The sequence below is a fragment of the Myodes glareolus genome, chromosome 17 (genome assembly GCF_982192425.1).
Source record: "Myodes glareolus chromosome 17, mMyoGla1.1, whole genome shotgun sequence".
Lineage (NCBI taxonomy): Eukaryota > Metazoa > Chordata > Mammalia > Rodentia > Cricetidae > Myodes > Myodes glareolus.
In genome coordinates, this window is record NC_142042.1 from 26,935,134 (window position 1) to 26,962,192 (window position 27,059).

Consider the following 27,059-nt stretch of genomic DNA (forward strand, 5'->3'; position numbering starts at 1 on the left):
AGACCTATTTCTTATTTTTAAATGCATTACAGAGTCTATTATTATAAATATATATCCTACTACATACTTTACCCGTTATTATATTAAAAATCAACACACACAAGCAGGTCAAACATTTATTTCCAGTTTTATATCTAACACTGTTCATATGTCCAAAAATTACCATTCTCTAGTAAAACATCTATCTTTTTTATGTTTTTATTTATTTTCTGAGAATTTCATACTCTATATTTTGTTCATATTCTCTCCTCTCCCCTCACAGAATCCTTTCAGATCCACCCATCCCTACTCTCCCAAATTCACGATTTTCCCCCCTCTTAAAAAAAATAAAAGATGCTTCCCCCACCAAAAAAGAGCACACATACATAAAAAAAGAGAAATACATGGAGTCTGTTTATGTTGGCCAATCATAAGACAGCCTATTGCTAGTACAATTCCAACATTTAAAGTGATGCTTTGGGAAATACCTATCCTAATTAGCACATGGACCCCGATTAGGAGAGTTCAAATGTAAGGACACGACAAACCTGTGGACAGAGTGGGAGAGCAGGATCCAGACCATTTTTTATCTCATTCACTAAGTCCTCTCTTAACACTGTGCGTGTAGACAGCAACCCATGAGCCATTCGTGTCTGAACGTCTGCAAGTGTGCGGAGTTCTCGAACTCCTGACATTGAAGAAACGGCTGCAGTAAGTGCGCCCTTTCATTCCACATGAAGCCTCTTAGTTCTGAAACACCGAGTAATTGGCGAACAAAAGCTGCCTTTGTGTGGTAGGATTCTGAAGCAGGCAACCTGCTTGTAAGGTAACCAACTGTAAATTTTCTTTGACAGCTTTGCCTGAAATTGGGCTGAGCCAGTGTGAATGCTTGAGAGGAATGCTTGGTGTGAATGGCCTGTTTATCTCAGTTTACTACTGGGCTACTGTATTTTGTTTTGCTTTAGACTCTAACTCTAAATTCTAGAGGAAAGGGACAGGTTGCATGAACCGAGTCTTGCAAAAGCAAAATTCAGCAAGAATCACAGTATCTCGAAGTCTACATCTTCTTTCTTTTGGAAAAAAGGACATTATTTCTTAATTTATTCTCAGCCAAAATGCTGGAAGTAAGGCCCAGTGTTCTTAACTATTTTTTTCTCTAGGCTGTATTCCTCATAATCTTATTAGAGTTTCAGCAACCCAGAACCCTAATCTAACTTCAGGTTGTCAGCCAAAAAAATTACCTATTTTATGGTTCTTTTATTAGCCTCATGCAGCAAAGTACCAACCAGAACAGCCAGTGGGGTCACCCCAGGCTTCTCATTGACACCCGAGGAAAAGTCATAATCTGGCTGCTGACATACATGCATTTGGCTTCCCCTAAATTCCTTCCTGTGTACTTAACACTCTTCAGGGCTCACCTTGGGGAAATCAGCATTTAGGGTGTTTGTCACCTAACCATGTGGCGGAAGGCAGAGCCATTTGCTCAGTTACCAATCTTGAGATCCCACAGAGCTAGGCAGAGACAAAGTGAAAGCCCATAGGACTGTTCGCCTCAATGACTGTGGGCACCACACATTCCTACGATCGCCCCTCAGCAGAAATTGCCGTAATTGAGAACGGGGGCGACAGCTCTCTATTAAGGCACGGGAGGCTCATTAGATGGCATAATCTCTACACCGGCCTAGTGATTTCCCCTTCAGGAAGGCATATAATCTCTTCGAGGACCTGGAGGAGCAGAGTGCTGCTCACATAGGTGAGAGGGGAAAAGGCAGGGTTGGGGGCACCAGCAGCACATCTATTCCAAGCCCGAGGTCCCTCCAGGGAGGCATTTCAATCGCTTCAGACAAACATTGAGTTTTCAGACCTTTAGATGATCAGGTTCTATGCTTGCCTTTCATAACCCACTCCAATATCAACCCTGCCCTCTGAAGTACTTCTCCCAACCTAAATTCTTGAAACAGATGAAGCCCCATTCCCCTCGGCTGTTTCTCCGTGAAGAGGGAAGCTGTGCACAGACTGTAGTCATGGAGACAGTCTTTCTGCCTGGGGGTGATTTTCCCCTGCCTTCCTACCTTCTCCAGGGCAGGTGGGAAGCTGCTCGCTAAGGCAGATACCCCTGGGGGCTAGCTTCTGCCATTGGGACTCACAAGACTGGGTCTGACATTGAAAAGCTAAAAACAGAAGTAACATGTAGTCGGGCTATGCCTCGTCTGGGTGTGTTCCCAAAGGAATCAAAGGCAGCGCACAGGGGTATCTGCACAGCTGTGTTGGGAAGAGGTTCGCAGGGGCTGCATTGTGGAATTAAGACAGGCACTACCAATGGCTGAAGAAAATGGGGTGCCTATACACAAGGGACTATTATTCAGCCATAAAGAATGAAATCGCACCATTTGCAGGAAGATCGGATGCAACCAGAGATCATCTTAAGTAATGAAATGAGCCAGACTCTGAAAGACAAATAGCACATTCTCTTACACATGGAACATACATGTTATTTTGGAAGACATGTAGATAGGAGGTGGAATACGTGGAGAGAGGGAGTGATAGGTGAGTATGTTTGAAGTATATAGTATACAAGCATGAAAATGTCATAATGAGACATTGTTTTATATGTGTGATGAACTTTAACAAAAAGTATGTAGGTCTGGGGTTTAAAACAGGGTCATATAGGCATAGAAAATAAGTACCTAACTCCCAACCCTTCAACCAGCTCGTGAAAACCCGAGGACTGGGTCCTTCTCAGGGGCTTCGTCACCTGCACAGAGCATCTCTGGTTTAAAATGAGAAGCACCCTAGAGCTGCTATCAAATCCAGAGGGAAGGCGGGGAGCAGAATTCCCACAGAGTTGCTGCTGGGGAGGACCATGAGAAGGGCAAACCACAGACACCCTGAGGTCAGTGGGAAACAGACTCTCAAGTGATGGAATTCAGCTGGACTCCACCAGCATGGACAGACATTGCCCACAGCCAGCCAGAACCAGCCCCCATGATCCCAAACAATTTTATTTTTTAAGACAGAGTTTCTCTGTGTAGCCCTGGCTGTCCTAGAACTCACTCTGTAGGCAAGGCTGGTCTCATACTCACAGAGATCTACCTGCTTCTGCCTCCTGAGTGCTGGGATTAAAGGCCTGTGTCACCACCTCCTAGCTATGATCCCAGACAATCTTTTGTTTGGTTTGGTTTTTTGAGACAGGGTTTCTCTGTAGCTTTGGAGCCTGTCCTGAAACTAGTTCTTGTAGACCAGGCTGGCCTCCAACTCACAGAGATCCGCCTGCCTCTGCCCCACCAAGCGCTGGGATTAAAGGCATTTGCACTACTACAAATTGGCTGACCCGACAATCTTAAAACAAACAAAAACCTGAGCAGGCTAAAGCAGTGACCCAACCAGACAAAGGAGGAGAAGAACAGGTCCCCTGACGACTATCGTTTGCTGGACTCAAAAAGTTCCTTCACCCAAAATACAGAGCTCCAAGACTGCCAGAGGCTTCTCACTTAAACAAGCGTTCGTAGGGTTCTCTGGCCACCGATTCAGAGCGGGGCGAAGACAACATGGCGCTCACTGTTCATGGAGTCACGGGAAGAAAATGTTACCATTCCAGTCTTCCATAAAAAGCAACCTTTATTAACTCTGTAATATGTAGATTATCACTGCCTGCCCCCCTTGCTTTGTCTCAGAGGACCAACGAGGGCTGAACGGGACATGAACAGCAGAAGCCAAGCACCAGGAAAGGCAGAGCTGCCGCTCCTTCTGCTATCAACGCCAACGGCTTGCATTCGCACTAAAATAATGAGACTTGACAAGGAGGCGAAGCGAATGGGAAATGATCAAGCTATGGAAAGCTATTTTCACCATCTATCTAGCACGAACGCTGGCTGCCACAAGTGTGGACTGTAATCTGAGCTAAAAGATGATTATACAGTCAAGGTGCATGCATCATAGATAAGAATACAGTATCCAGCGTTTTAAATTGATAAAGATCTGCCATCAGAAATACTCCCCCACCCCACCCCCCAGATTTAGGCATCTGAAACAGCAACTAGCTTTGTTTTTGTTTTTTGTTTTTGTATGTGTGTGTTTTGTTTTGTTTTTTCTCTCATTCAGTCTGAATGACCCCTCCTCAGGGCACACTAACGCACATCTATCTCTGTCTAACAGGGCACTTCACCTTCAGGAGTGTGGCACGGCCCTCAGAAGCTGGATGGGAAAGAAAGCACAGGCTATGGGAACAACACCCAGTCTCAATAAAACAAGCTAAGTGACCAGTGTCAGTCACAGCCTAGAATTCCCCCGCTTGGGGGTGTTGAGACAGGAGGATTAAAAGTTTAAAAGCAGCCTGGACTATATAGCAAGGTCCTGTTTTGCGGGGAGAAAAAGAAAGAAATGAAAGAGGAAAGGAAGAAAATCACAAAAGACCCGCACACTATGTGCGTTCACGATTCTGTTTTGCGATGTCCCAAGCAGGACCATCTTTTGATCCAAGAGAAATCAGAGCTCAGGCCAGGGGTGGGTGCTGAGGGAAGCAGAACTGGGGTGGGGAGAATGTTGAAGGTCACAGGTTACTTTCTGAGGTGAAGAGAACGTTCTGGAACTGACTGAGTTGGTGACTTTGAAACACCGAGTACACTACACTAGACTCCAACGAATTGTGTACTTCACTTGGGTAACACCTTTGTTATGTGAACAATTTAGCAAACGTAAAGCTAGTAAACACACACACACACACACACACACACACACACACACACACACAGAGAGAGAGAGAGAGAGAGAGAGAGAGAGAGAGAGAGAGAGAGAGAGAAACTACTCATCCAACCCACCTAAGGAAAGAAATTCTTCTTCCTCTCATGAAGAAGAGAAAAAACCAGAAGGGAAAGTCCTCCTGGATGTGTCTCCCAAAGGGAAAACTTGCGTGTGGCCCGCTCCTGTGATGGAGATACCGGGGACAACACAACACCACAGCGTTTTCTCAAGAAGACGAAGCCAGGCGCAGGATCTCCAGCACTTGCCTGAGACTGGCAGGAAGAGCACACAGCGGGCCTTTCCGTCCCGCAGTTAGACAGAACCAAGTCAGAGGCAGGTGTCTCGCCTGGTGTAGTTGGTTGCCTTTCTCTTCTAAGGCTGCCACCAATGCAGGTGGCCTGTGTCCCTGCCATGCACCCCTGCTTCACTCCTCCCAGCAGACTCTGGGTTTCCCCTCTACAGCACAGAAAACCTCCATCTCCATCTCTCAAAGCACGGATGAAATCACTTGAGGTGGAAAAAAAAAAAAAGAAAAAAGAAAAGATGAACCAACCGTGAGTTGGTTCAAATGTCTGGGACCCAAGAGGCCAAGGGGCTTTTAAACAAGAAAGCACGCAGGCTTGACTGTGCCTCCCTTAGTCCATGTAACAGCCCCTTGCTGTGATTCTCTTCCAGCTAAGAAAACAGCTCAGAAGAAGCAGTGGTTCAAGACACAAAGGGAACCAGTATCCTGCCCAACTCTACCCCAGTCTTTCTCTCCCACCATGAGCTAGTAGAACTCTAAAAACATTTAAGGACCCTTTGAAAGGGCTTTCTCAATCAGCCGTGTATTTTCAGTTTTTACACTGCATCACCGAGTTCATTTAAGGACCATTAAAATAACAAAAAAGAGCACAAACCAACAGTCAATCCCCTTCAACAACCTTAAAGTCACAGTTCCTCCCGCGCCCCAAGGGCATCTGTTGTTTCCAGATTCTCCATACAGGTCAGCAGAGAAGATTTACTCTTGAAACACAGAATCCCTAATGACCACAACCGGATATAGAAGTCCCTTATCAAGACTAATTAATTTAAACTTACATTATTTAACTTTGATGTTAGCTTTATGTTCTTCTCTTAATTTTATTAATTTTCATTTTATAGATGTTTTGCCTACATGTATGTCTGTGCACCATATGCATGTCTTGTGCCCTTAGGACCAGAAGAGGGCATTAGATCACCTACATCTGTAGTCATAAGGTGTCGTGAGCTGCATGAGGCGCTAGAAACCAAACCAGGTCCTTTGCAAGAGCAGCAAGTGCTCCGACCTGTCAATCCATCTCTACAGCCCAACTCCATATTATTCATTAAACCGTAGGGAAGACACAAAATCAAACATCTTCAGACTCTAGTTCACAGACCAGGGCTGACAATTTCTTTCCAGAATTAACACGATTCCTTGTCATAGACCCCAATGAAGGTTTTGTTGTTTTGATCAACGGTAACTAAGTTATACCATTTTTCAAGCAGTCATTTCTTCCTGTATTTCTAACTATCTTTAGGCTATCGAACATGCTAGCCAAGTATTCCTGAGCAAGAAATGGAAAAAAACAGCTTATGTGCTCACACAACTGCCACGTGGCTTGCGCTGGTTTGGGATCAGGCACCTAAGACGCATCATGAGTCCCCAGGCATGTCACAATATAAGGAAGTGACACCTGTTTTCCCTCCTGAGGTGCTGAACGACCAGCTCGAACCGTAGTCAGGTTGGAAACCACAACGTAAAATATGGTTAAGGAATACACACAGCAAAGCTTACATGTGAAGGTTTCTGAAAGAGGAATCAGCAAGACGGGCATGGCGCCATCAAAAGAAAATGGGGGTGGGGGCTCCCAGTTAACTTGCAGCAATAAAAGCATTCAAAGGCTCTATTAAATATCTCTGAGTTATTTTCTTAAATCCTTGAAGGTTACTTAAGATGCATGTCCTTGTTTCTTAAAAAATTATTTTATGTGTAGGGGTGCTTTGCATACATACATACATACATATATATCTGTGTGCCACAGGTATGCTTGGTGCCCAGAGGCCAGAAGAGGACACTGGATATTTTAGAAGTGGAGTTACAGTGGTATGAAGTAACTAGTGGGGGCTGAGCATCTAACCCAGGTCCTTCGGATGAGCAGCAAAGCTTGTAGCTGCTGAGCTATGTCTCCAGTCCCGTGCATGTCCTAATAATAACGACAACAATCACAACAACAATAATAATGTCAATCTGCTTCAGTAGCCTCAAATTCATTATCTACGAAACCATTTCAGCAAGTAAATCAAGTACTTTCAACCATGCTTCCAATTAACCACGCTGACCTGAAATCAGCAAAGGCACAACACACACAAAGCTACAGTCCTACAAGCCTGTGGCACCAGGCCGCCACATTCCGGGGCCATGGTTATGTCTCTGTTCCCTGCTGCCTCTCCCAATCCTTCTGTGATGGACTGTATGTAGCTCCTGTCTGCTATGTACCAACTGTGAGCCCTTGAGGGTCCATGAAGGGACTCATTCCACTGCCCCCCCATTAAAAAGCACCATCAATGAACATCACGAGGTGAAAGACAAGAGCACCTTTGGTGCCCGTTTTCACTCGGCCAGGAGACTTGCCTAACCCTAAATGGTTGGGGAGATTCAGACATCACTGTAATAATAGGGATTTTCTTCTCACTAGTGAATTTGTGTTTCTTTTAGTTTGTTTGTTTTTGGTTTTTGACACAGGGTTTCTCCGTGTAACAGCACTGGCTGTCCTGGAACTCACTTTGTAGACCAGGATGGCATCGAACTCACAGAGATCCACCTGCCTCTGCCTCCTGAGTGCTAGGATTAAAGGCGTGCACTACCACCGCCTGAAGATGTGTTTCTAGTTACTGTCCCACCTTATGAGGGTCAAAGGACCTTCCACAGCCCTGTTCTCCTGAGAAAATGTAGATACAACCAAGCTAATGATGGGAAGCATTTTCTCTTGTTAAGTACCTAGCTGTCTGCACAACTTATAGGGGACCTCAATTGCGTAACAGTAAAGAAGTGGAGAAATATCATACATTTTGTGTGAAGTAGCCTAGAAACATTTATTAAGACTACTTGAGGGAACCAGATACGGGAACCCATGCCTATAATCCCAGTACCTCAAGAGCTGAGGTAGAAGGATTATAAGTCTGAGCCAGCCTGGGTTATGCATATAAGAAGACGCTGTCTTGAAAGAAAAACAAACAACTAAAATGAGTAATTAATTTAAATTAATCTTACTAAATCAAGAAAAAATAGAAAATAGCAAGTGACGTGCACAAAAACAGACACTAAATTTATTTTAGCTAAAACAAATCCCTTGACAGCCAAAACTGGAGATGAGAATATTCAGAACAAGGTGTCATTTGACATCTGGAGCTGAAAATACAGGTCTATATTTATTCACATAGAAAAATAAGTCCATGGAGTTTCTTTCTTTTGTTCTTTTGGCTTTTTGATACAGGGTTTCTCTGCACAACAGCCCTGGCTGTCCTTGAACTAGGTCTGTAGACCAGACTGGCCTCAGACTCCCAGAGATCCGCCTGCCTCTACTCCCAAGTGCTGGGATTAAAGGGGTGCGCCACCCCCCCCAGAGCTCATGAAATTTTTGAATGAAAATAAAATGACTGCCAGCGAATAATTTTATGAGTTTCTGAGTATCTGCTCAGGCGCAGATAGACATAACTGAAACTGTTATGTCTGAACGACAGAAATCTAGGTACTTTTTCTTTATTTTTCTGCTCTTTCACGGGTTTCCCCTGACTTATATTTACGTTATAATATATATATTCCTACATATGTGACAAATAAGAAGAAAGAGGAGGAGGGGATGAGAGCAGAAGGGAGGGAAGAGTGGAGGGGGGAGAAGAAAGGGAGGGAAAGGAAGAGGAGGAGAGGACATTTCCTCCTGGGAGAGAAGAGACTGACCCTAATGAACACTTCCCTTCAGAAGTTTTTTAAAGAAAGCTCACTGCTGCAATACCCCAGGAACGACCAGGATACCTGTTGTCATTAAACCAATTCCTCTGATTTACCTTCACATGGCACCGCCAGAAAAATCAGTACTAACCGCTACAAGGGACGCCCATCCTATATCACAACCACTTGTCGGACGAAGAACACCCTTTGGAAGAGTTTTGTGTGTAAATGCCTGGCTCCTGTAGAAAATACAAGTTACACTGTATTTTTTTGCCAGAGTCCAAGCACCACAAAGTCTCGGCACCCAGCTATCTGATTAGCCTACTCAGTACTAGTAGACAATAAATGGGAGCCACTGAGTCCCTGAGGACGGAACAATAAAGAGCCCCTTAAAAGCATATGCAAAAAATAATGTGTGATACCCTGAAGCAATAAATATTCCCTGGGAATTTTCAAAACCATATTGAGCAATGACACGGTTATGTGTTGGAGGACCCAGCTGGTAACTTGCGAATGTCCTTAGCATCTACGACTTAAGTCGTCCCTGAAGCCCAGTTATTAACATCACTCCAAAATGTGGCAGTCACTCTCGGTCCTCAAAGTAGTTTCCTGGCTGTGGGAATTACTCCCAGGGCCTTTCGTGTGGGGTTTATGGATTGGGACTTATGTCTTGAATCAGAGACACCGGTCCCCGAATCCAGGGTTTCCCAGTTGCTGAACTTAAGGTCTCCCTACTACAGGTTCTCACGGGAAACAAGAAAAAGTGTCAGCACAAGCTCCATAGCTTTGTAGTGAGGACTGACACACAGCAGGTGTAAAGCACATGCATCAACTAGTGTGTGCGTTGTTTTACTAATTCTGCTTCTTCCTTCATCCGTGGGCAGCTTGTTTAGTTCTCATGATCACACAGAAGATGCTGGCCAAGGACCAGGAGGTTTCACAGGCAAGGGAGGTGACTTTGGGACACATCACCTGGTTTATTTTTAAGGATGGACCAAAAGGATGCTCAGAACACGACGACTTGGTTCTAGATCTCAGCTTTTTGTTTGCTTGGCATAAGAAGGAAGGCCCAGAAAAATGCCTAAACAGAACTCATGAATATGTGCCCTAAAACCTACTCCTCACTCTAAATCCACGAGCTAGAACCCTCCAAAGCACTCACCGGCACCTCCCACCCCTGCCCTCTACTGCTTGCCCACTCATGCCCAGTGTCACAGCTCTCACCACCAAAGACAACGTGGGAAAGTTCACACTTTCACATGGGATCTCGTGTGTCACCGCACCCCTCTGAATCACTCCTAGTGATCAATCCACTGACTGAAAACCCCTCCAACGTCTTCTGGGTGACAGCAGACAGGCCGATGTTACAGAAAACGGCCTGCGTGGAGAGTCAGGACCTCGGTCCTATTCACAGTTTGTCTACAGGCCATCTGTGTGACCGGAGCAAACGACCTCTGCATGCCATCTTCCAGGTCTCCACCGTTTTCATCCTCTGTGCTTCGGTTCCCGCATCCAATGCCTGGCTGGGGAGAGGGGTGGGGGAGTGCTGGGGCCAGTACTGAGTTGCCCTGAGCACTAAACGACTTCATTTATAATCATGGAATAGAAAGCTTCTGGCATGGACCCCATGCTCAAAACTGATGGTGTAACATCAAGCTCAGGAACACTTGTCTCATAGATGAAAATTTCTGAGCTCAGTCTTAGCATAAATCTACACATCTTTAAGAGTCCTCATTTAAATACGGACTGGTTTTCGGCATTGTCATTTCTGACCTTTGATGTTTGAAGGGTCAAACCTATTTCACTAAAGATCTGGTGAATGACCTGGATCAGGATGTGCAGTGTTAAAAACTTACGGGTAACAGAAGATTAAAAGTCTATCCCTATCCTCAAAGGACTTGACAGTAAGAAACTGACAGGACGATACCCAACTCACACAAAACCTATACACAAGAGATGGAGAGGTGGCTCAGAGGTTAAGAGCGCCTATTGCATTTGCAGAGGACCTGAGTTCAGTTCCCAGCACCAATGTTGGGTGGCTCACTATCATCTGTAACGTCACCTCTAGGAGGTTCCAACACCTCTGGCCTCTTTATGTACCAACGCATACACGCACTTGGATATACCCACAAATCCGCACCTACACCCCCCCATGCACACATGCACATACCCATACACACAAGACATTCAAGCAGGCATATCATTTAAAAAAATAAATCCATTTTAAAATGTGTAAAGAGTCCGTAAAAATGCACAGAAGAGCAAAGGCACTCCTAGCCGGAGGAGAAATTGTCAAACGCTTCGTGGGGGTGGCACCTCGTACCCCGGACCTTTAAGTGTGGACAAGAGGACGAGTGGGGAATTTCAAGGACACTGAGTCACGGGAATCCAGACAGAAATTTGGAGCAAGATTCAAGACAAACGTCTAAGATGGTAGCTGTAGAAGTGAGGAGGTACGGTGAGATCTGCTAAGCAATTGTTCCAGATTGTGGGAAGCTTTCCAAACAACGTTGAACAGTGTGGGTTTCGCTCTCGGGTCAGCAGGGCGAGGCACTGGGAGAGAACCCGATGCAGTCTGACCGCAGGTGAACAGAACCCAGCCAGGGCTCAGCCAGGGTTCTTGAGTGACAGGAACTAGAGTTTGCAGGCCAAGGGCCTGATATGGAGCCCAAGCCCCGCTGCTTTAACAGGCATGCACAGAAAAAAGTCTCGAAGGCTGCCGAGGAAGCCTTTGTAGTTAAAAATTTTCTTTTAGCTTCATAAAAAATAGGTAAGAATTTTGAAAAGACATTTCTAACTAAATCTTGCTTGTTTTACATGCTCACCAGTATTAGGATTGATTTAGTGACTTTTTTTTTTTCTATTTGTCAAGGCAAATGTGACGATTTTTAGTGAAATAAACAAGTCTATACTTAAGACAGGACCCTGACTGCACAGTCTAGTAACTTGGGGTAGTTTCCTGCCATCCTTGGGATGGGCTTGACTATAACACAGTGATTTTGTTTGTTTATTTGATTCCAAGACAAGGTTTCTTTGTGTAGCTTTGGAGCCTATCCTGGAACTCACTCTATAGATTAGGTTGGCCCTGAACTCACAGAGATCTGCCTGCCTCTGCCTTTCGAGTGCTGGGATTAAATGCGTGTGCCACCACCGCCCAGATAATACAGTGATTTTTAACCCATACCAGTTTCTTGTGAACATTAAACTAAGGTATGAGGCAGTAATTTTTTAGTATTTTGTTTTTCCATTTTCACTTCAAATTTAAAAATAAAACAGTGATACTGACTACTAATCTAAGAATTTTAGCATAGTCTTAAAACGAGCGAGTAAAACATATGGAGCAGTATTTGAGAGAGCTGATCTTAACCCTATGGACAGGCTGACTCGCTGGCCCAGAGGTAGTAAGTGGTAAACATTTCTGTGCTTTGAATACTTTTGTTCTTTGTCTCAGACTTTTATAGCCTAAATTTGAAGTCTGACACATCTGCAATAAGAAGCAATGACAGTGTCTTTCCTTTCCTTCCCTTTTCCCCTTTTACATTAATGGTTGGAAGTCAGGCCGCTGACCCTGCTGTGCGCAACATCAAGCCAAGCCCTCATCCCTTATGATGTCTCTTCCTTTACCTTTATCCAAGTTACTGGAACGAGTCTACAAAGTATGTTATGGGAGGAGATCTTAGGGAAACTGGAATTTACTGGAATTTTCCACAGACTGATTTTTTTCCCTCAATGCCCAGCTGACACATCCCTCGGACCTGATTTTTTTTTTTTTTTTGTGCCAAGATAGAAAGGTTTAAGTCAGAAGAAAATGTAAAGTGAAGAAATGTAACCAGCCCTTTGTTCTCACATCCCCACGGCCTCAAGCTCCTCCTCCCCATGTAATTTTGCAATAGAAGAAGAAATCCAGAACCTAAAAGGTCAAGGGGAGAACCCCTTCTAACCCCAATATACTTACTCCTACGCTGGGCAGAGGGCATAGGTTAGCTGCTAACTTCCTATCAACTGCGGGAAGGATGAGACTTTAGCGAGGGTCTGGAAGCTATTCCCCGACACGTCTCACTTCCTTAGAGGAGAGAATGAGGTTCTCCTGACATCCAGGAGAGAAAAGGAACCCAAGAAAAACACTACAGAGGGGCAAGGATGCTGCTGACTTTCTAAAACTTAGATATGTAAATAGGTTAGGATGAGGGCCTTCATGGATCAGGTGCCTGGTTCTGAGCCACCACAGAAGAATCAGGTGTCCTTCCTTTCTCCAGAGCTTTGTGGTCCAGCCACACACCAGTCACAACTGCAGGAACCCCACCAGGAGGGAGTCTGGCTACCGGTTCACAGTGTTCTAGACTCCTATTCTACCATCACGGCTAGGAAACAGCACGCTCTCGGGTTTGGTGCCACCAGAACTCCACGGTGGTACAGCAAGGCAGGCCAGCCACATAGGAGGGTGCCATTTGGTGCTTAGGAGTGGTCTCTGCACACTGGTGGGAAACAAATCACCACATCTCAACCATCTGCATTTGTCCTGGGTGTCTAGGGTCTATGTAAGAGACGAGAATCCCCCTGGACCTCTGGTCCCTTTCTCTTCTTCCAAAAAGCTACTTTCACAAACTACCTGGACAGAGAACATCTGTGATACTGACTTGCACTAAGCACAGGAGTCTAGTGGCCTTTTACAACAAATCAGAGAACAAAGAAAATAGTAAAAAGACAGGGTTATTTAGCAGATACTTTTAGGTCTGGCATTTCATAAGGATTCTGGCTTGACAGAGAGAGCGAGCATATTAGAAAATCTAAGAATAGACACAAGGATGTATACAGTTCCTGTTGGTGCTTTATTGGTCTGGCAAGATGACAGGGGGTGGGGTGGGAGAGGTTGGGGGGATGAGAGGGAACTGATGATGGATGGCCATCCCTTCTGTTCTTGGCTGATGTGACTATCTCAATCCCGGATGAACTCGTGACTAAGGGATCAACTACCATCACTGCTGGCGGTGTTTATGACAGAGCCATCAGATCAGGGGATGGAGAAATGGCTGAGCAGTTAATACTGTTCTAGAGAAGCCAAGCTCTGTTCCTAGCATCTGTACATCAGGGGACTCAAAACCATCCGTGACTCCAGTTCCAGGGTGGGGGGTGGATGCCTTTGAAACAGTCTTACGTGCCCATCCCTGCATGCAGACACACAACACATACTTGCACACAATACCAAACTTAATCTTTAAAGGGTTATCAGGATTAAAGTTTTCAAAAATTAAAAAAAAAAAAAGATGGGCAGATTTAGAATTTGTAGGTAGATGACTGTTGGGAATCTGGCAATACCCTTTTCCAAGCGAAGTTTCCCCAGAGGCGCACACTCTTCTTTTCATGGCCCAAAGCCTCCCTGCTTTGCCTCTTCAGTCCATCGTTCTCAGTGTTGAGTAGCAACAGGCTCTTCATTCACTCTTATTGCTGTACTAGGAACTGAGCCAAGCATCTACCATGAGCTATAGTCCCAGCCCTATTTCCCCTTCTTGAAAATAGACATGCTTTTTTGTTTGTTTGTTTGTTTTTAGATAGGGTTTCTCTGTAGCTTTGGATCCTGTCCTGGAACCAGCTTTTGTATGTAGACCAGGCTGGCCTCGAACTCACAGAGAGCTGCCTGCTTCTGCCTCCTAAATGCTGGGATTAAAGGCGTGCGCCACCACCGCCCGGCTTCAAGACAGGATCTTCCCAATTGTTCCAGGCCATCCTGAAACCTGCAATCTGTCTGCCTCAACCTCCCTGAGTAGCTGGCATTACAGGACTCTGCCCCCGGGCCCGGCTGATCATCTTTAATAAAGTGAACTTTCTATCGTCTCAATAGTAAATGACTTCGATGAAGATCAAAATGTGATTTCTGCAAAACTGCCATCAGGGGCCATACAGGATGACTGACTGGTGGTTATAAGAAGTCACCATGATCAATAAGAGAGGTTTGAAAGATTCACTGCTCGTAGACAACACCAAAAATGACAACGTCCATTTCTAGACCTTCTTCTAAGGCATAGCTCCTCCACCGCTAACTGGGGAAGTGATAGAAGCAACCTCGACGCTTCCCACTTTGTGCTGCTGGGTAGAGCCTTTCATACAGACTCATTCCCTGGCGAGCTCTGGCTTCTGACTTCAGTGAGCTGGGCTAGAGCTGAGCCAACGCAGCATGCAGCACGTAAATGCCGTCTTTCGAGAGTCCGTGCACCTCGCTCTCACCTCCGCTGAGTGAGAAACACATGCAGCCAGGTTGTAGGAGTTTCTGAGTTAGCAGCCCCTCCCTGCTGCACAGCTCTCTGATTAAGAGTCCTGGTTCTTCACCCCTATCCATTTCCAGTCTTCACCGTTTGGCTTTAGGGCCCCAAACTTTAGAGATGGGATCATTTACATCTTTAAAATGACTTACAGGGTTATAAGGAAAGTCTACAATTACTACAATTGTGATGTTATTTAAAAAAGAAAATCACAATAGGGCCATTCTGAGATGGCTCAGCAGGTAAAGGAACTTGCTTGTGTAGGCCTGAAGACCTGAGTTCTAATCCTGCATCCACAGTGGAAGGAGAGAACACCTTCCAGAGCTGCCCTCTGACCTCTACACACATGCCTGTTTTGGCATGTTTACAACAGTATTCAATGATATGTACAATGTGGAGCATATACGCATGAATAAAATTAAATTTAAAATAATTTAAGGGTGGTGGTGGCCCATGCCTCCAGCACTCGGGAGGCAGTAGGCGGATCTCTGTGAGTTCAAGACCAGCCTGGTCTACAGAGCGAGTGCCAGGACAGGTTCCAAAGCTACACAGAGAAACCCTGTCTCGAAAAACAAAACAAAACAAAAATTAAGTTGCAGTATTTAAAGGAATCATGAGCTTATACATACACACACACACACACACACACACACACACACACACACACACGTCTTGCTATGCTGGCTCAGGCTGGCCTTGAACTCCTAAACTCAAATCTTCCAGTTTCAGCCTTCCAAGCAGCTATGACTATAGCACAGTGTGTGTCACCAAATTTGGTCCTAAAAGGGTATTTTTAACAGTTATTCCAGAAAAGCCTGGGGTACTATTTGTTGTCCTTGTCTCCCACCTCTTTTTTTTTTAAAAAAAAAAAATATTTATTTATTTATTTATTTTTGATATGGGATTTCTTGTAGCCCAGGCTGTCCCTGAACCCACTGTATAGCAGAAGATTAGCTTGAATTCCCAGTCCTCCTGACTCTGCCTCCCAAGTCCTGGGTTTGCAGATGTGTGTGCTACCGCATCCAGTGTGCGCGGCACTGAGGACGGAACCCAGGACGTCCTGCGCTAGGCAAACATCGACAAATGACCACCCCCCCCCCCAGCCTTTTCTAAAGAATATAGGCTTGCTGGGGTGACGAGAGCAGCTCTAATTCTCAGACGGGACCAGCCTGTCACAGGTGCTTACACAAAGCACAACTTTAAAGCAAACAGCTCCTTCTAAAAACCAACCTTCAGTCCTATGTCTCAGCTCCCTGCTTGTTAGGCTCCAAGTTCAAGGCCAGGTGGGCTTCCTTGTGAAACTAGCTTTGCCAGTCAGTCCGAAGTGTGTGGCTGGGGTGGAGACTGAGAACAAGGAAGCTGGTGAGAATAAAGCAAAGGTTCGTACCAGGCTGTAGGGATGCTTCACCACAGTAGGGTTCAACTCCCGTCATGCCTTTAAGCTCAGTACTTGGGAAGCAGAGGTCCTTGTATTTCAGAGAGTTCGAGGCCCTAAGTAGTCAACACCCTGTCTTAAAAAAAAATCAAAATCAAACTACAAATTATTTGCTCACGGTTTGATTTAGTGATCCTGTGTTAGCAAAGTTACTCTATTTTGGGTTGTTCTCATGTCTTTCCGAATAAACAAACAAATAAACAAACAAAACTATTAGGGTCATTTCAAAAGGCCGGAGAGATGGTTCAGCAGTTAAGAGTGCTGACTGCTCTTCCAGAGGACCCAGGTTCAATTCCCAGCACCCACATGGCAGCTCACAACTGTCTGTAACTCCTGTTCAGGGGATCTGACAACCTCACACCAATGCACATAAAATACAGTTAAATAAATCATAAAAGATTAAAAAGGCATATGAGAATGAGGGTCAGTGATCAGTAAATACAGTATTGACTTCAGGACCACATGGAGCATGGCTCCCTGGGACACTAGAGTAAGCAGTGTCATTAGAAATCTGGCCTATCTGGGGGAGCAACAGAAACGGCTCCACATTCTTCACAATGATGAGTCTTTCCCAACTGTGTAGCAGCGTAGTGAGGAAGGATCAATCAAACAGAATAACCAGGACTCTGAAGAGGAAATGTCCCACACCTTCTGACAGCCACATGCAAATATTACACAGAATCCACTCTGAAAATGTATCCTATGCCCGAGCTTACTTAGCTGTGAGAAACCAGACAGCTGGAATCAGAAAATGAAAATTAATTCATCAGAAAGTCAAACTGGTAGCCCTTTGCAGGACAAAGAACCTCCTCTGCTAAGAGCCACAGCCACCATCCCTGAGTTTCTATAGCTTCCAGTTTGTTTCAAAGCCATACGCCATTGGCATTGTGGCATTCAGAGGCTTAATGGTTAGTCAAATGCACCCCCGCTCCGTTGTCCCAGATGTGAACACTGACAAAATCCAAATCCTAGCTGTTTGTAAACGAGAACAAAATCAAGGATGGGAGCTAGCTACAGATCTGTTCATCTGAAACACAAACGTGGATTCCTTGAAGGAAAAGTCATCCAACAGAACCGAACTATTCTAAATAATTGAAAATGAATCCCCATAACCTTTCCATAGCAATTTCTACTTTAAAATTAAGGTTGCAAAAGGCAGCTGAAAAGAGGCCATAAACATCTTCCCTCTTCCTGCCTAAAAGGCTGCTGCTCTAGGGAAGAGCACAGAGAACCAGAAAGTTGGAAGCTCTCATGACTCAGAGCTACTGTGGTCAGGGGTCATGGGCAGCTTCCTGGCTCTCTGATACCACTCCCTCCCCAGGCATCAGTGCAAGGCTTCTCTGGTAAGGTGCTGACCATTTGGGCTGTCGCAGGGACAAATGGAAGGCTGATCTTACCCCAGCAGGGAACTTTCAAATGTTAAAGTTCAGATCCACACTGTGCTCCACACTCAGCTCTACCACCATGCTTGGGACTCAGAACAATAACTGTTTTGTTGCTGTTTGAATGCCTCGACATTGGCCTTCTCTTCGTAAGTAAGAAAGGTTTGGAAATATGCTTTTAATAAACTCTCTGGGGGGGGGGGGTCCTGTCTCTGAAATATTAACAGGCTAGCACACCTTCTCATCTTCTGCGCTCGAAGAGCCCACACCGACACCAAGCGGGTTGTCATGGCTGCTTTCTCCTTGACAGCTCAATTCAGTTCAACTAAAAATGTGTATTTAAAATTCTAGAAGAGACTCATTCATAAGATGTCTGATATAGATACACTCCCTTAAAAGTTCCAGTTTTAGAAGGAGGGCCCAACTAAAACATCCTAGCAGAAGGAGAAAAGGTGGACGGGTTAAGGGAATGCTGACTAGGTGCCATGATGCCTGGCCAGGCTTAAAACAAGAGCATATGCTTATGGTGAGATTTCCGAAGGGCGTCCCTGTGTGTGCCACTTGGCCACAGCTGGAGTTCTCAGGACTGCAGTTAGATGCAGAAAGGAGATTGGGCCCAGTCCATACCTCGCCCACCCACCGATGTTTCTCTCCAGTTCTCACAAGCAGCAGATGCCATAAAGCAGGAGCTGTTTGTAATGCAAATCCAAGTCACAGGGATGCCCCCAACCTAAAACTCAAATGCAAAGGGTCCCCCAGCTCCTGACACCCTCTAAGAAAGCCTGTGCTGCTGTCAGCGACACAAACAATCCTGCTGGGGACAGAAGGGAAGGAGGAAGAGAGCACAAGTGTGGTTAGGGCGAAGAAGAGAGGCTGCCTTCCGGTTAAAGTGTTTTTGATCTCGGAAACACTACAAACAGCTGTTAGGTATTAAAAACCAAAGATTGTAACTCACTTCAGTCGAACTCTAAAAAAAAATTGACAGCCCTGTGGTTAAAACTGAAAGGCTTCTGGAATTGTGTAAACTGCAGGGTCTCTCAATAAAACATACCTAACATGAATGCATTTTAACATGTAAGAGGATTCAGTACAGGCATCAGAAAACAGAGTAACGGTCCTCTGAACACAGTCTATGCCTGGTGACATTTACTCAACCCACAAATCTTTCCTAAGCAATGAATGACTGATTCATGAATGTCAACATTTTAATACGCACAGAGCAATAAATACCTTCCAGCCTACCGACATTTCAAAATGGTGCTGGGATGAGAAGGTAGGTAGGCAGATGTGCGTGTGCGGTAGACATGCATGTGTGCGTGCACATACACATACCAAAAAGAGCACTCTGGAGAAATCTGGAGAAAAGACTACAGAGACCTAAGAAGAATAACAGCTTAAAGGGGAAAGGATAACTGTCATTATCTGCAGGGGCTGTGTATAAATACCAGAAAGTTTATTACAGTAATCTCCCCAGATTTCTTGTCTGGAGAGAGAAGCCGCTGTTCTCTCTATGGAATAAACCACAATTCAGTACAACTGCACTCAAGAGTAAGGCAAAAGCAGTTTTAGAAGTGAATTTCTATTATCTAAACTCTAACTTGATTTGAAAAGATTATTTGTTGACCTTTTAGCCTTTCTACCAAATCTTCAACTGTTCCTTATCTAAAATGTCCTACTAAAAACAAACAAACAAAAAAAACCTGCAAGATTATTTTTAAAAATCACATATATTTGTCTTTCTGGCTCAACAAGTCCTCTACAAGTTGTAAAACCCAGAAGCATGTTCAATGCATCTTAGGGGGTAATCTCTCAATAAGGGACTATGATTGCTTTATTAGTTCATCCACATTTGAGGAAGAAGATCTACTCACTGCACAAACATTAAATCTCATTACATATTCGAAATGTTTTAAAATGATGGGAGGGAACAGTCCTTGTAACACGGACCTCACAAAATCTCCAAGATTTGTTCCCCATGGGCCCTATTTCAGCTGCTTTATAAGAGAGAGAGAAACCACACTCCCTGCCTGCGTTTAACTATCCAGACATAATTGGTAGAAAAGCGATCACTCTAAGTCTGAAATCACAAGGCCCACAAACTGTACATAGCTATCATTCTAACCACGCAGGGTTTAGACCATTAAGAGAGCCACAAGCACTGGAGTTAAGATTACCAGCCACTTCCTCTCTGCTTCTTCAGTGAACCTCCCAGCTCTCAGGTTCTGTCACTAGTGCATCAGTGATACCCCTTCCCCCAAGTGTTTCTCACTGACTTCTCAGTTCCATGGAGACTGCAGGCTCACCCCAACAAGTCACTGTGCCTCGTTCCTACATGTTCCTCATTGGGTTTGAGTGGTAAGGGAACAAAGGACCACCTCAGCAGCTTCCTGGGAAGCACCAGTATATATGGTGCATTCACCAGGACAATCACGTGCACATCCTCCTCAAGTTACCATTCAGACATTTTCTGGAGACACAGGCAGGCACAGTCTCCACCCCTGTCCCCGTTAAAGGGGAATAGCACCAAACAACATGAAATCCTTCATAAGCTGAGCACGGCAGCATAATGCAGGTGTGTGACGCTGCATTTTCACAACCTGAAGTTAACTGAACTAAAAGACTAAAAAGAACAACTTTCATTGCATGATCTTCAGATGATATTTTCCCAGCTGGCAATGAAGTGAAAAGGGCTCATCCGCCTTCCTTATCAACAGATAGCTAATATAATATAAAACAAGACATTTTCAGAAGACAAAAATAATAGTCTGAACGTCTAGATTCAAATGAGCCTCTAAACAGTTTAGGGTTTTGAAACTCCTTGGTCCTTAGTTAAGTGAAAGACGAAATCCATTTTCCTCCCAGCATCAGCATGGAAACATAGTACACATAAACATCATAGATCTCTTGACTTAGCTCCATTTGGTTTCATAATTTGTGATCCTCTACTTATTCATCTTAGCACGCCAGCCTGAGTCTAAGAGTCTGACCGGACAACATGAAGACAGCACGCTCTCTCTCACCAGTGATGACGACACACATACAATGGAGGCATTGCCAATGTGTTTGAAGAAGTAAGCATTCTGCTGAAACACAAATCAATTTGCACGTCTGAAAATAATTTTCAACATCAGCATGTTACTCACTGTCCGCGGGATGGGTGGAGAAAGAGATCCATTCGACATGTATGGGTCGCTGTTCATATTTGGCATCATTATGTAGCCAGAATAGCCAGAGTAGGAGGAGGGCCCCTTGTTGTACAGGCCTCCATCTGGATGCTTTCCTGGGAGAATCCAAAAAACAATCAAAGATGCATCGAATTTCCTTTTATATCAAATGATTTTCATCAGAAAAATCTCTTGCTCCTAAGACGAGGCAGACTTTACATAAAATATTTGCTTATAAAATACTGTAACTGAACTATTATGCTCTATTTTAGATTGACAGTATTTATGCTCTCCAAGGGCTCAACAGCAAACCAGATGTTTAAAAAAACATGTGGTTCAATTTACTTCCACTACTGACTGATGTTTTTACAAAAATAAGTGTTATTCTTCTAATTTAATTTGTTCTAATGCTAACAAACTAGACTGAGAAGCACAGAAACACAAGGGCACGCACGCACACACACACACACACACACACACTTAAAATTGAACTGTTGATACGGGAGACCATCTACCCCCCAAGACACATACGCATTTATACTGGAAGTCTCCTTCTTGTAGACAAACTCAAAAATTCCACCTGTGCCTCTAGATTTTTACTAAATGTTAGATTTTACTGAAGGAGATATGAATCTAGTGTACGGTTAAAACCCAAATTTGTAGTGAATTAACCTTTGGAAGACCCAATTTCATGGCTAAACTTATGTCAGTCTGCCAAAGAAATGTTCCTTTTACTTTTAATCTGTATAGCTACTTGTTGCCAAGAAGGAAGGCTGATATATGGCTCTCTCCCTGCCCCTTGGTCGACACACTGATTGTACAAACATTCCATTCTAGACAGGCCAATTGTTAAGTAATTAAAGGAGACCAGAAATGTCAACTGATTGACAACTGAACCCTATGGTGATCTGATTAAACTTAGAATGAGCAAAGAAGGACTCTGTGTGTGTGTGTGTGTGTGTGTGTGTGAGAGAGAGAGAGAGAGAGAGAGAGAGAGAGAGAGAGAGAGAATCAGCAATGGAGTAAATATCTATTATTTACCCCAAGATGGGTGTAGCTTTTAATATGGTTTATATTTTAGAAACTAGGTTCAGTTTTAGTGAGCCCTGACCCATCTGTCCACATGCTCCATTTCTTCTTTTCTGTACTGAGAAACTACACACAGCAATTTTGCAAATGAAAAATTCTAATTGATCACTGCTGACAAACACTCCCCAGAAACATGCTTTCTTCTCTAAGACTCTGGAAGCCAAAATATACCCCAAAGTCCAGACTCATTTAAGGGCTGGTTCTAGATACACAATGAGAGAGAAACTGAGTCTCTGGGCTTTCTTTCCTAGTCGGTCAAAAGAATACCTATGTGGGCACAGCCTTGCATATCTGGTCCCAGCCGTCTGAACTAAATGGAAGTTATCAAAACCAGGCACTCAGATTGCACATGTCCTCTGGGAAAGTCGGGGGGAAAGGGAATCTGGCATCTTACCGTCATCCGGGTGTTCTCTGGCCTTGTCGTGGTAGGACTCCTGAGAGGGCTGTGCTTGTCTGACCACCTAAAGACATGGAGAGCCACCCCCAAAAGAAAGAAGATCATCTTAGAGTTTGTAGCAGTTATGGTGTGTCCACTGGTAATTCAAAGGAAAGCATTTAGGTAAAGACAGGCTAGGCTAGGCTTGAGTACTGGAAAATCTTTTCAATGTGTCTTTTTGGGTGATTATTAGGAACTCTGAATCAAAAGGTAAGAAAGGTGGCAAACAAAACAAAACTGAATTTGGGGATGACTGTCCTGCTCTAACAACCCTTCAGAGCTTCCTGGGTGCCCCAACTTTTAGGATGTGTTAGCCTCTTCAGCCTTGGTTCACTCTATCAAGATCTGATTAAATGCACCAGAATGTTGTAACTGAAAATGAGATCTGGAAACATAAACACAACAACCACTTTGCTGAGGTCTGGGGGAAACTGCCGAAGAGCTTCTTTTACAACTTAAAGGCTGAATGCTAGCAGGCTAGCAGCGTAGAACTGGTCTGTGGTTAAAGGAGGAAAGACTGAGAGTCGGGTAACAGACATCAGAAAGGTAGCCCAGTTAATATCAGTTTTGGTAAGCGCCACCGACCCGACTCAACCACGTGCAAATCAGTGGTATCACCCTTTCACCATCTTCCGCTGGTCTGCCTGCTCCACTTCCACCGTGGAAAAACGGGCAGTTGAAGCTCCCAACCCCAGGGGTTCTCGATTTCCAAAGGGCTACTTTTCTCCTCGGACTAGTAAACCGTGGAAATGGGAGGTAGATGGAAATCTGTAGGCCACTCTAGTAGAAGGAGGCCCTCTAAGGTCTGGCAAAAACCCCGGAGCTTAGGTGGTATTTGATTCTTTGAACCTGTGTCCTCCAGGCGACCTCATCCTTCAGGCACACAGAAAACTTTTTTTTTTTTAAACCTGATTTTAACTGCACCCTAGCCGCCCTCCACTACTTTTTGCAGGACTTTGGGAACTGAGAGTCCTCTTATATTCTAGGAACCAGCCCCCCCCCCCCACCCCAGACTTCTCAAGAGTGTACTCACCCCTGCCATCGGGACAGAGAAGGTAACTCGGAGGTGTTCTTAAAAGTACTCTTTAAACCCAAAAAAGTCTCCGCCCCCGAAACCACCCTTCCTTTGGGGTGGGGGCAGAAGGCTGCCATTTAAGGAAAAGGGTATAGTCTAGTCTACAAGTTTCTCTGGAAGGAAAAAAAAAGTTGGGGACATCATTTGGCTATCAGAACTTTTCTACTGGATGTCCCCGTGAGGTTTCCCCAGCTGCTGAGCCAGAGCGGCTGGTGAGGTGTGGGCTTTGGGGATCTACGCCCATCCGATGCTCGCGCGCGGCCGGGCTCTCTGCTCTCACGCGCCGGCACCCACGTGTCTCTATTTACTCTACTCGGGTTACCAGCGCCGTCGCCTGCAGCTGGCCCCGAGATCTGATAAGCGTGTCCCTCCTCCCCAGCCTAGGCCCGGCTTCCGCTGCTGCCGCCCTGCTCTCGGGCTCGCCTTTCTTCTACAGAGATCCAAGGCCTGCCTAACCCCCAAATAAACGCCTTTCTTTCCACTTTAAGTGCCGGAGTTGCGGGCGGAAGGACTGCGGTGGCTATGCTGTTGAGTGGCTCGGATCGGCTCGCCCACGGCTCCCCGCAGCAGCCTCGCCCGCCGTAGGGACCCAGCCCTCGCAACGCCCCCGCGCGCGCCCAACTCCAAGGCGGTTGGGACGGCCCCTCCTGGCCAGCCCACGCCCGTCTCTCCTTCCTCCCGCCTGGGGCTCGGCTCCTTGGAGCCTCGGTGGTTTAACGCACTTTTGCATGCTGTACGGAGAGAGCTAGCGGATGCATTTTGTGTTCCGCCCCAGGATGGACTTCGCAGTTGTGTTTAGAAATCCCTGCTTTTAATGCTTCGTGACCCTCAGCCCCGCCGAAACTTCCGAGGATGAAACGGGGTCGGGTAAAGGCCAGCGTTTCCTGTGTATTCACCACGGTTTAGCCACAGACCCACTTGGAAAAAATTCCCTTGACCGCCGCTCACACACGTGCGCACCGTGGACCAGGGGCCGTTATTCCCCGCCCAGCCCGCGAGGGACCAGGGCGCAGCGGCCACAGTGGCACAGTGGCCGCGCGCTCGGCTTGCTTCCTCCCTGCGTCCCCGGGACCCGCCACGCCTCTCAGGACAGCGGCCCACTCACCTCATGCCCGTTGCTGGCTGGGATGATTTCGGACTCGTTAACCAAGGATGACTTGATGTCGGCTAAATCTCCCTCCTCTTCGGGGTGACTGATCTCGGCGAAGATCTTCTCCTTCTGGGGATCGCCCTCATCCTTGAAGGGGATCATCTCGTCAGTGGCGCAGAGTTCCGGGTCCCCCCCGCCGCCTCCACCAGAGAGTTGGGGCATCCCGGCGGCTCTGTAATCTCCGCTCCGCTGCGGGAGCACTCGACGACGGCAGGAGAGGGGGGTTCGATGTGAGGTGGCGGGGGTGGGGGAGATGAGAGTTGGAAGACTGCGTGTGCGAGGACGACTAATGGAAGCGGGTGGGCAAACGGGGAGGGCCCGAGGCCGGAGCAAATGCGGGAGCCGCTGCGATCGCGTCGCTTTCCCACTTCACTTAGAAGGACGCCGGCGCCCGGCCCCCAGGCGAAGGGCACCAGACTGCGAGGGCGGCAGCCGCCGGCGCCTCTGAGAGCGTCTGCGGCGCTCCGCGTGCGCTAGGCTAGGCTGCCAGGGCCGGGTGGCCACTCCGCCTTACTGGGGTCTGTGGGCCGAGGACACCAGTTTCGGAGGGGACACTACTTTCCAAAGTGCAGAGGAGGATCCCGTGGCGCGTCACTGTGCAAAACTTCTCCACCGTGGATTCCTCGGATGCCGATTTCGAAGTTGTTTTTTTTTTTTTTCGAGAAGAGGCGAGCTGAGCCAAAAGGCTCCGTTTGCCCCAGCAGAGGTGCGAGGAGAATCAGAAAATACCGAAAGTCCACTTCCTGAAGAGTAAACAATAAAGAGCCACCCGGGCTGCAGACGTCCGACTTAGAGCTTCTTTCCTTCCCTTTCGCTTCGGTTTTCCTTCTGGAGGAGCATTTAATCTGCTGGGGGGGAGGGGGCGGAGGAGGAGGGGAGAAAAAGAGAAGTTTGCCAAGAATAAAGTTTGTGCTGATGAGCGCTGGGAATCGGCAGTGGCTGGCACGGCGGAGTCTTGGGGAGTCACAGCAGGAGCCTCGGGTCCAAATGTTCCAGCCTGCAGCTCGGGCCGGTACACACACACACACTCACACACATATTCTCTCTCTCTCTCTCTCTCTCTCTCTCTCTCTCTCTCTCACACACACACACACACACACACACACACACACACACACACACACACACACACACCACGAGCCGGATCCCTCTTTGTTCCCGGCTCGAGTTTCTGCCTGGCTCGCTGGCTCTGTTACTCGCCTCTTTCCCCGCCTCCCCTCTGTCAAAGCAAAGAGCTGCCGGTGGCCCCACGGCTCCTCCAGGCCGCCGGGAGGAGAACACCCGGAGCGTGGCCGCTTGTAAGGCTCCGGGCGAGTCCGGATGCCAGGGCCCACGGGAGCGCAGCCGGGTCCCTCCGGTGTGCGCTGCCCAGCAGGTGAGCGGTTGCGCCTTCCCACCGCTTCTCCTCGCCGCGCCTAGCCGGCGCTGCAAAGCTATTCACTTGCGTCGCTTCTCCTCCCCCGCCCCTCCCCCGCCCCCTGCTCTCCTTGGCTGCTGGTTGGAGGGGTGGGGAGAAAGGAGTCAGCTTGGAGGAGGAGATCCAGGTTTTCCCCCAGCTCTAGTTCTTTTCCCAGCACCTAGAGGACAAGTCATAGTTTGGGGGCCGCCGTGGGGTGCATGCGTGTGTGTGTGTGTGTGTGTGTACGCGCGCGCGCGCGCGTTCATGTCTTGAGAAGAGAAAAAAAACGCAACCTGGAGAAGGAACGGGTGCTGCTTGTAACCCACCCCAAAGCACGCTGTTGCCGGGGTGAAAATGACAAGAAACTCTACCTGAAAGGCTTAACTTCATCATCTAAGCATCTCTTCTTCTCTTGCCCCCACTCACTCCTGTCCTTTGCCGGTCTCTCTCTCCCACCTCCTTTCTGCCGCCCACTCTAGTCCCCTCACTCAGGCAAGGGGGAGGAAGATGAAAGAGAAAGCCGCCGGCACTGTGGTCGACACCACGTTGATAGATGCTCTGACAGAGGGAATGAAGCGAGAATTAGGGACTAGGAGAAGGAAAAACAGAAAATGTAACACATTGCTCACCTAAGCAGAGAGAAGAGACCCAGCAAGCACAAGGAAAAGAGTTGTGGCTGCACTAAACGTATATCACACGCTCTTCGGAGACAAGGGAAAATAAAATCTCCAGGCTTACCAGGGGGAAATGGACCAGGAAAGAAGGGAGCGAATGAAGACTGGACCTTAATTATCGCTTTTAAAGCACTATTGCTTTCATTGTGTCCTTACCATCGAACTACGTGAATTTTCGGATATGCAAAGATTCCGTGTGTAGAAGATGAAAACGCATCCCAAAACGAGGGAGAAGGACCTAAGAGAGGGAGGCATGACTGCGCAGTTGCTGACATCCTGGACAACAACGCTGAAAGGGACCCTTGAGAACGTAAATCCGAATCCAAC

The 27,059-nt window shown here is 46.4% G+C and overlaps 1 protein-coding gene across 7 annotated transcripts in view; it reads right to left on the reverse strand.

The window, feature by feature from the left end:
• The window catches only part of Lef1 (lymphoid enhancer binding factor 1), a 113,512-nt gene extending 87,453 nt beyond the window's left edge, over nt 1-26,059 (reverse strand). The window contains exons 1-3 of one of the 7 annotated variants that reach the window (XM_087897567.1): nt 24,615-26,059; nt 22,393-22,459; nt 20,889-21,025 (exon numbers count right to left, since the gene is read on the reverse strand). In XM_087897567.1, the coding sequence (XP_087753693.1) occupies nt 20,889-21,025; nt 22,393-22,459; nt 24,615-24,821 (411 nt within the window). In that variant the 5' untranslated portion in view covers nt 24,822-26,059. Of the gene's footprint in view, nt 1-20,888; nt 21,026-22,392; nt 22,460-23,467; nt 23,789-24,614 lie in introns of those variants that run through there. The other 6 variants (XM_087897565.1, XM_087897568.1, XM_087897566.1 and 3 more) reach the window with 6 other exon arrangements.
• Between the last annotated feature and the right edge of the window lie 1,000 nt (nt 26,060-27,059).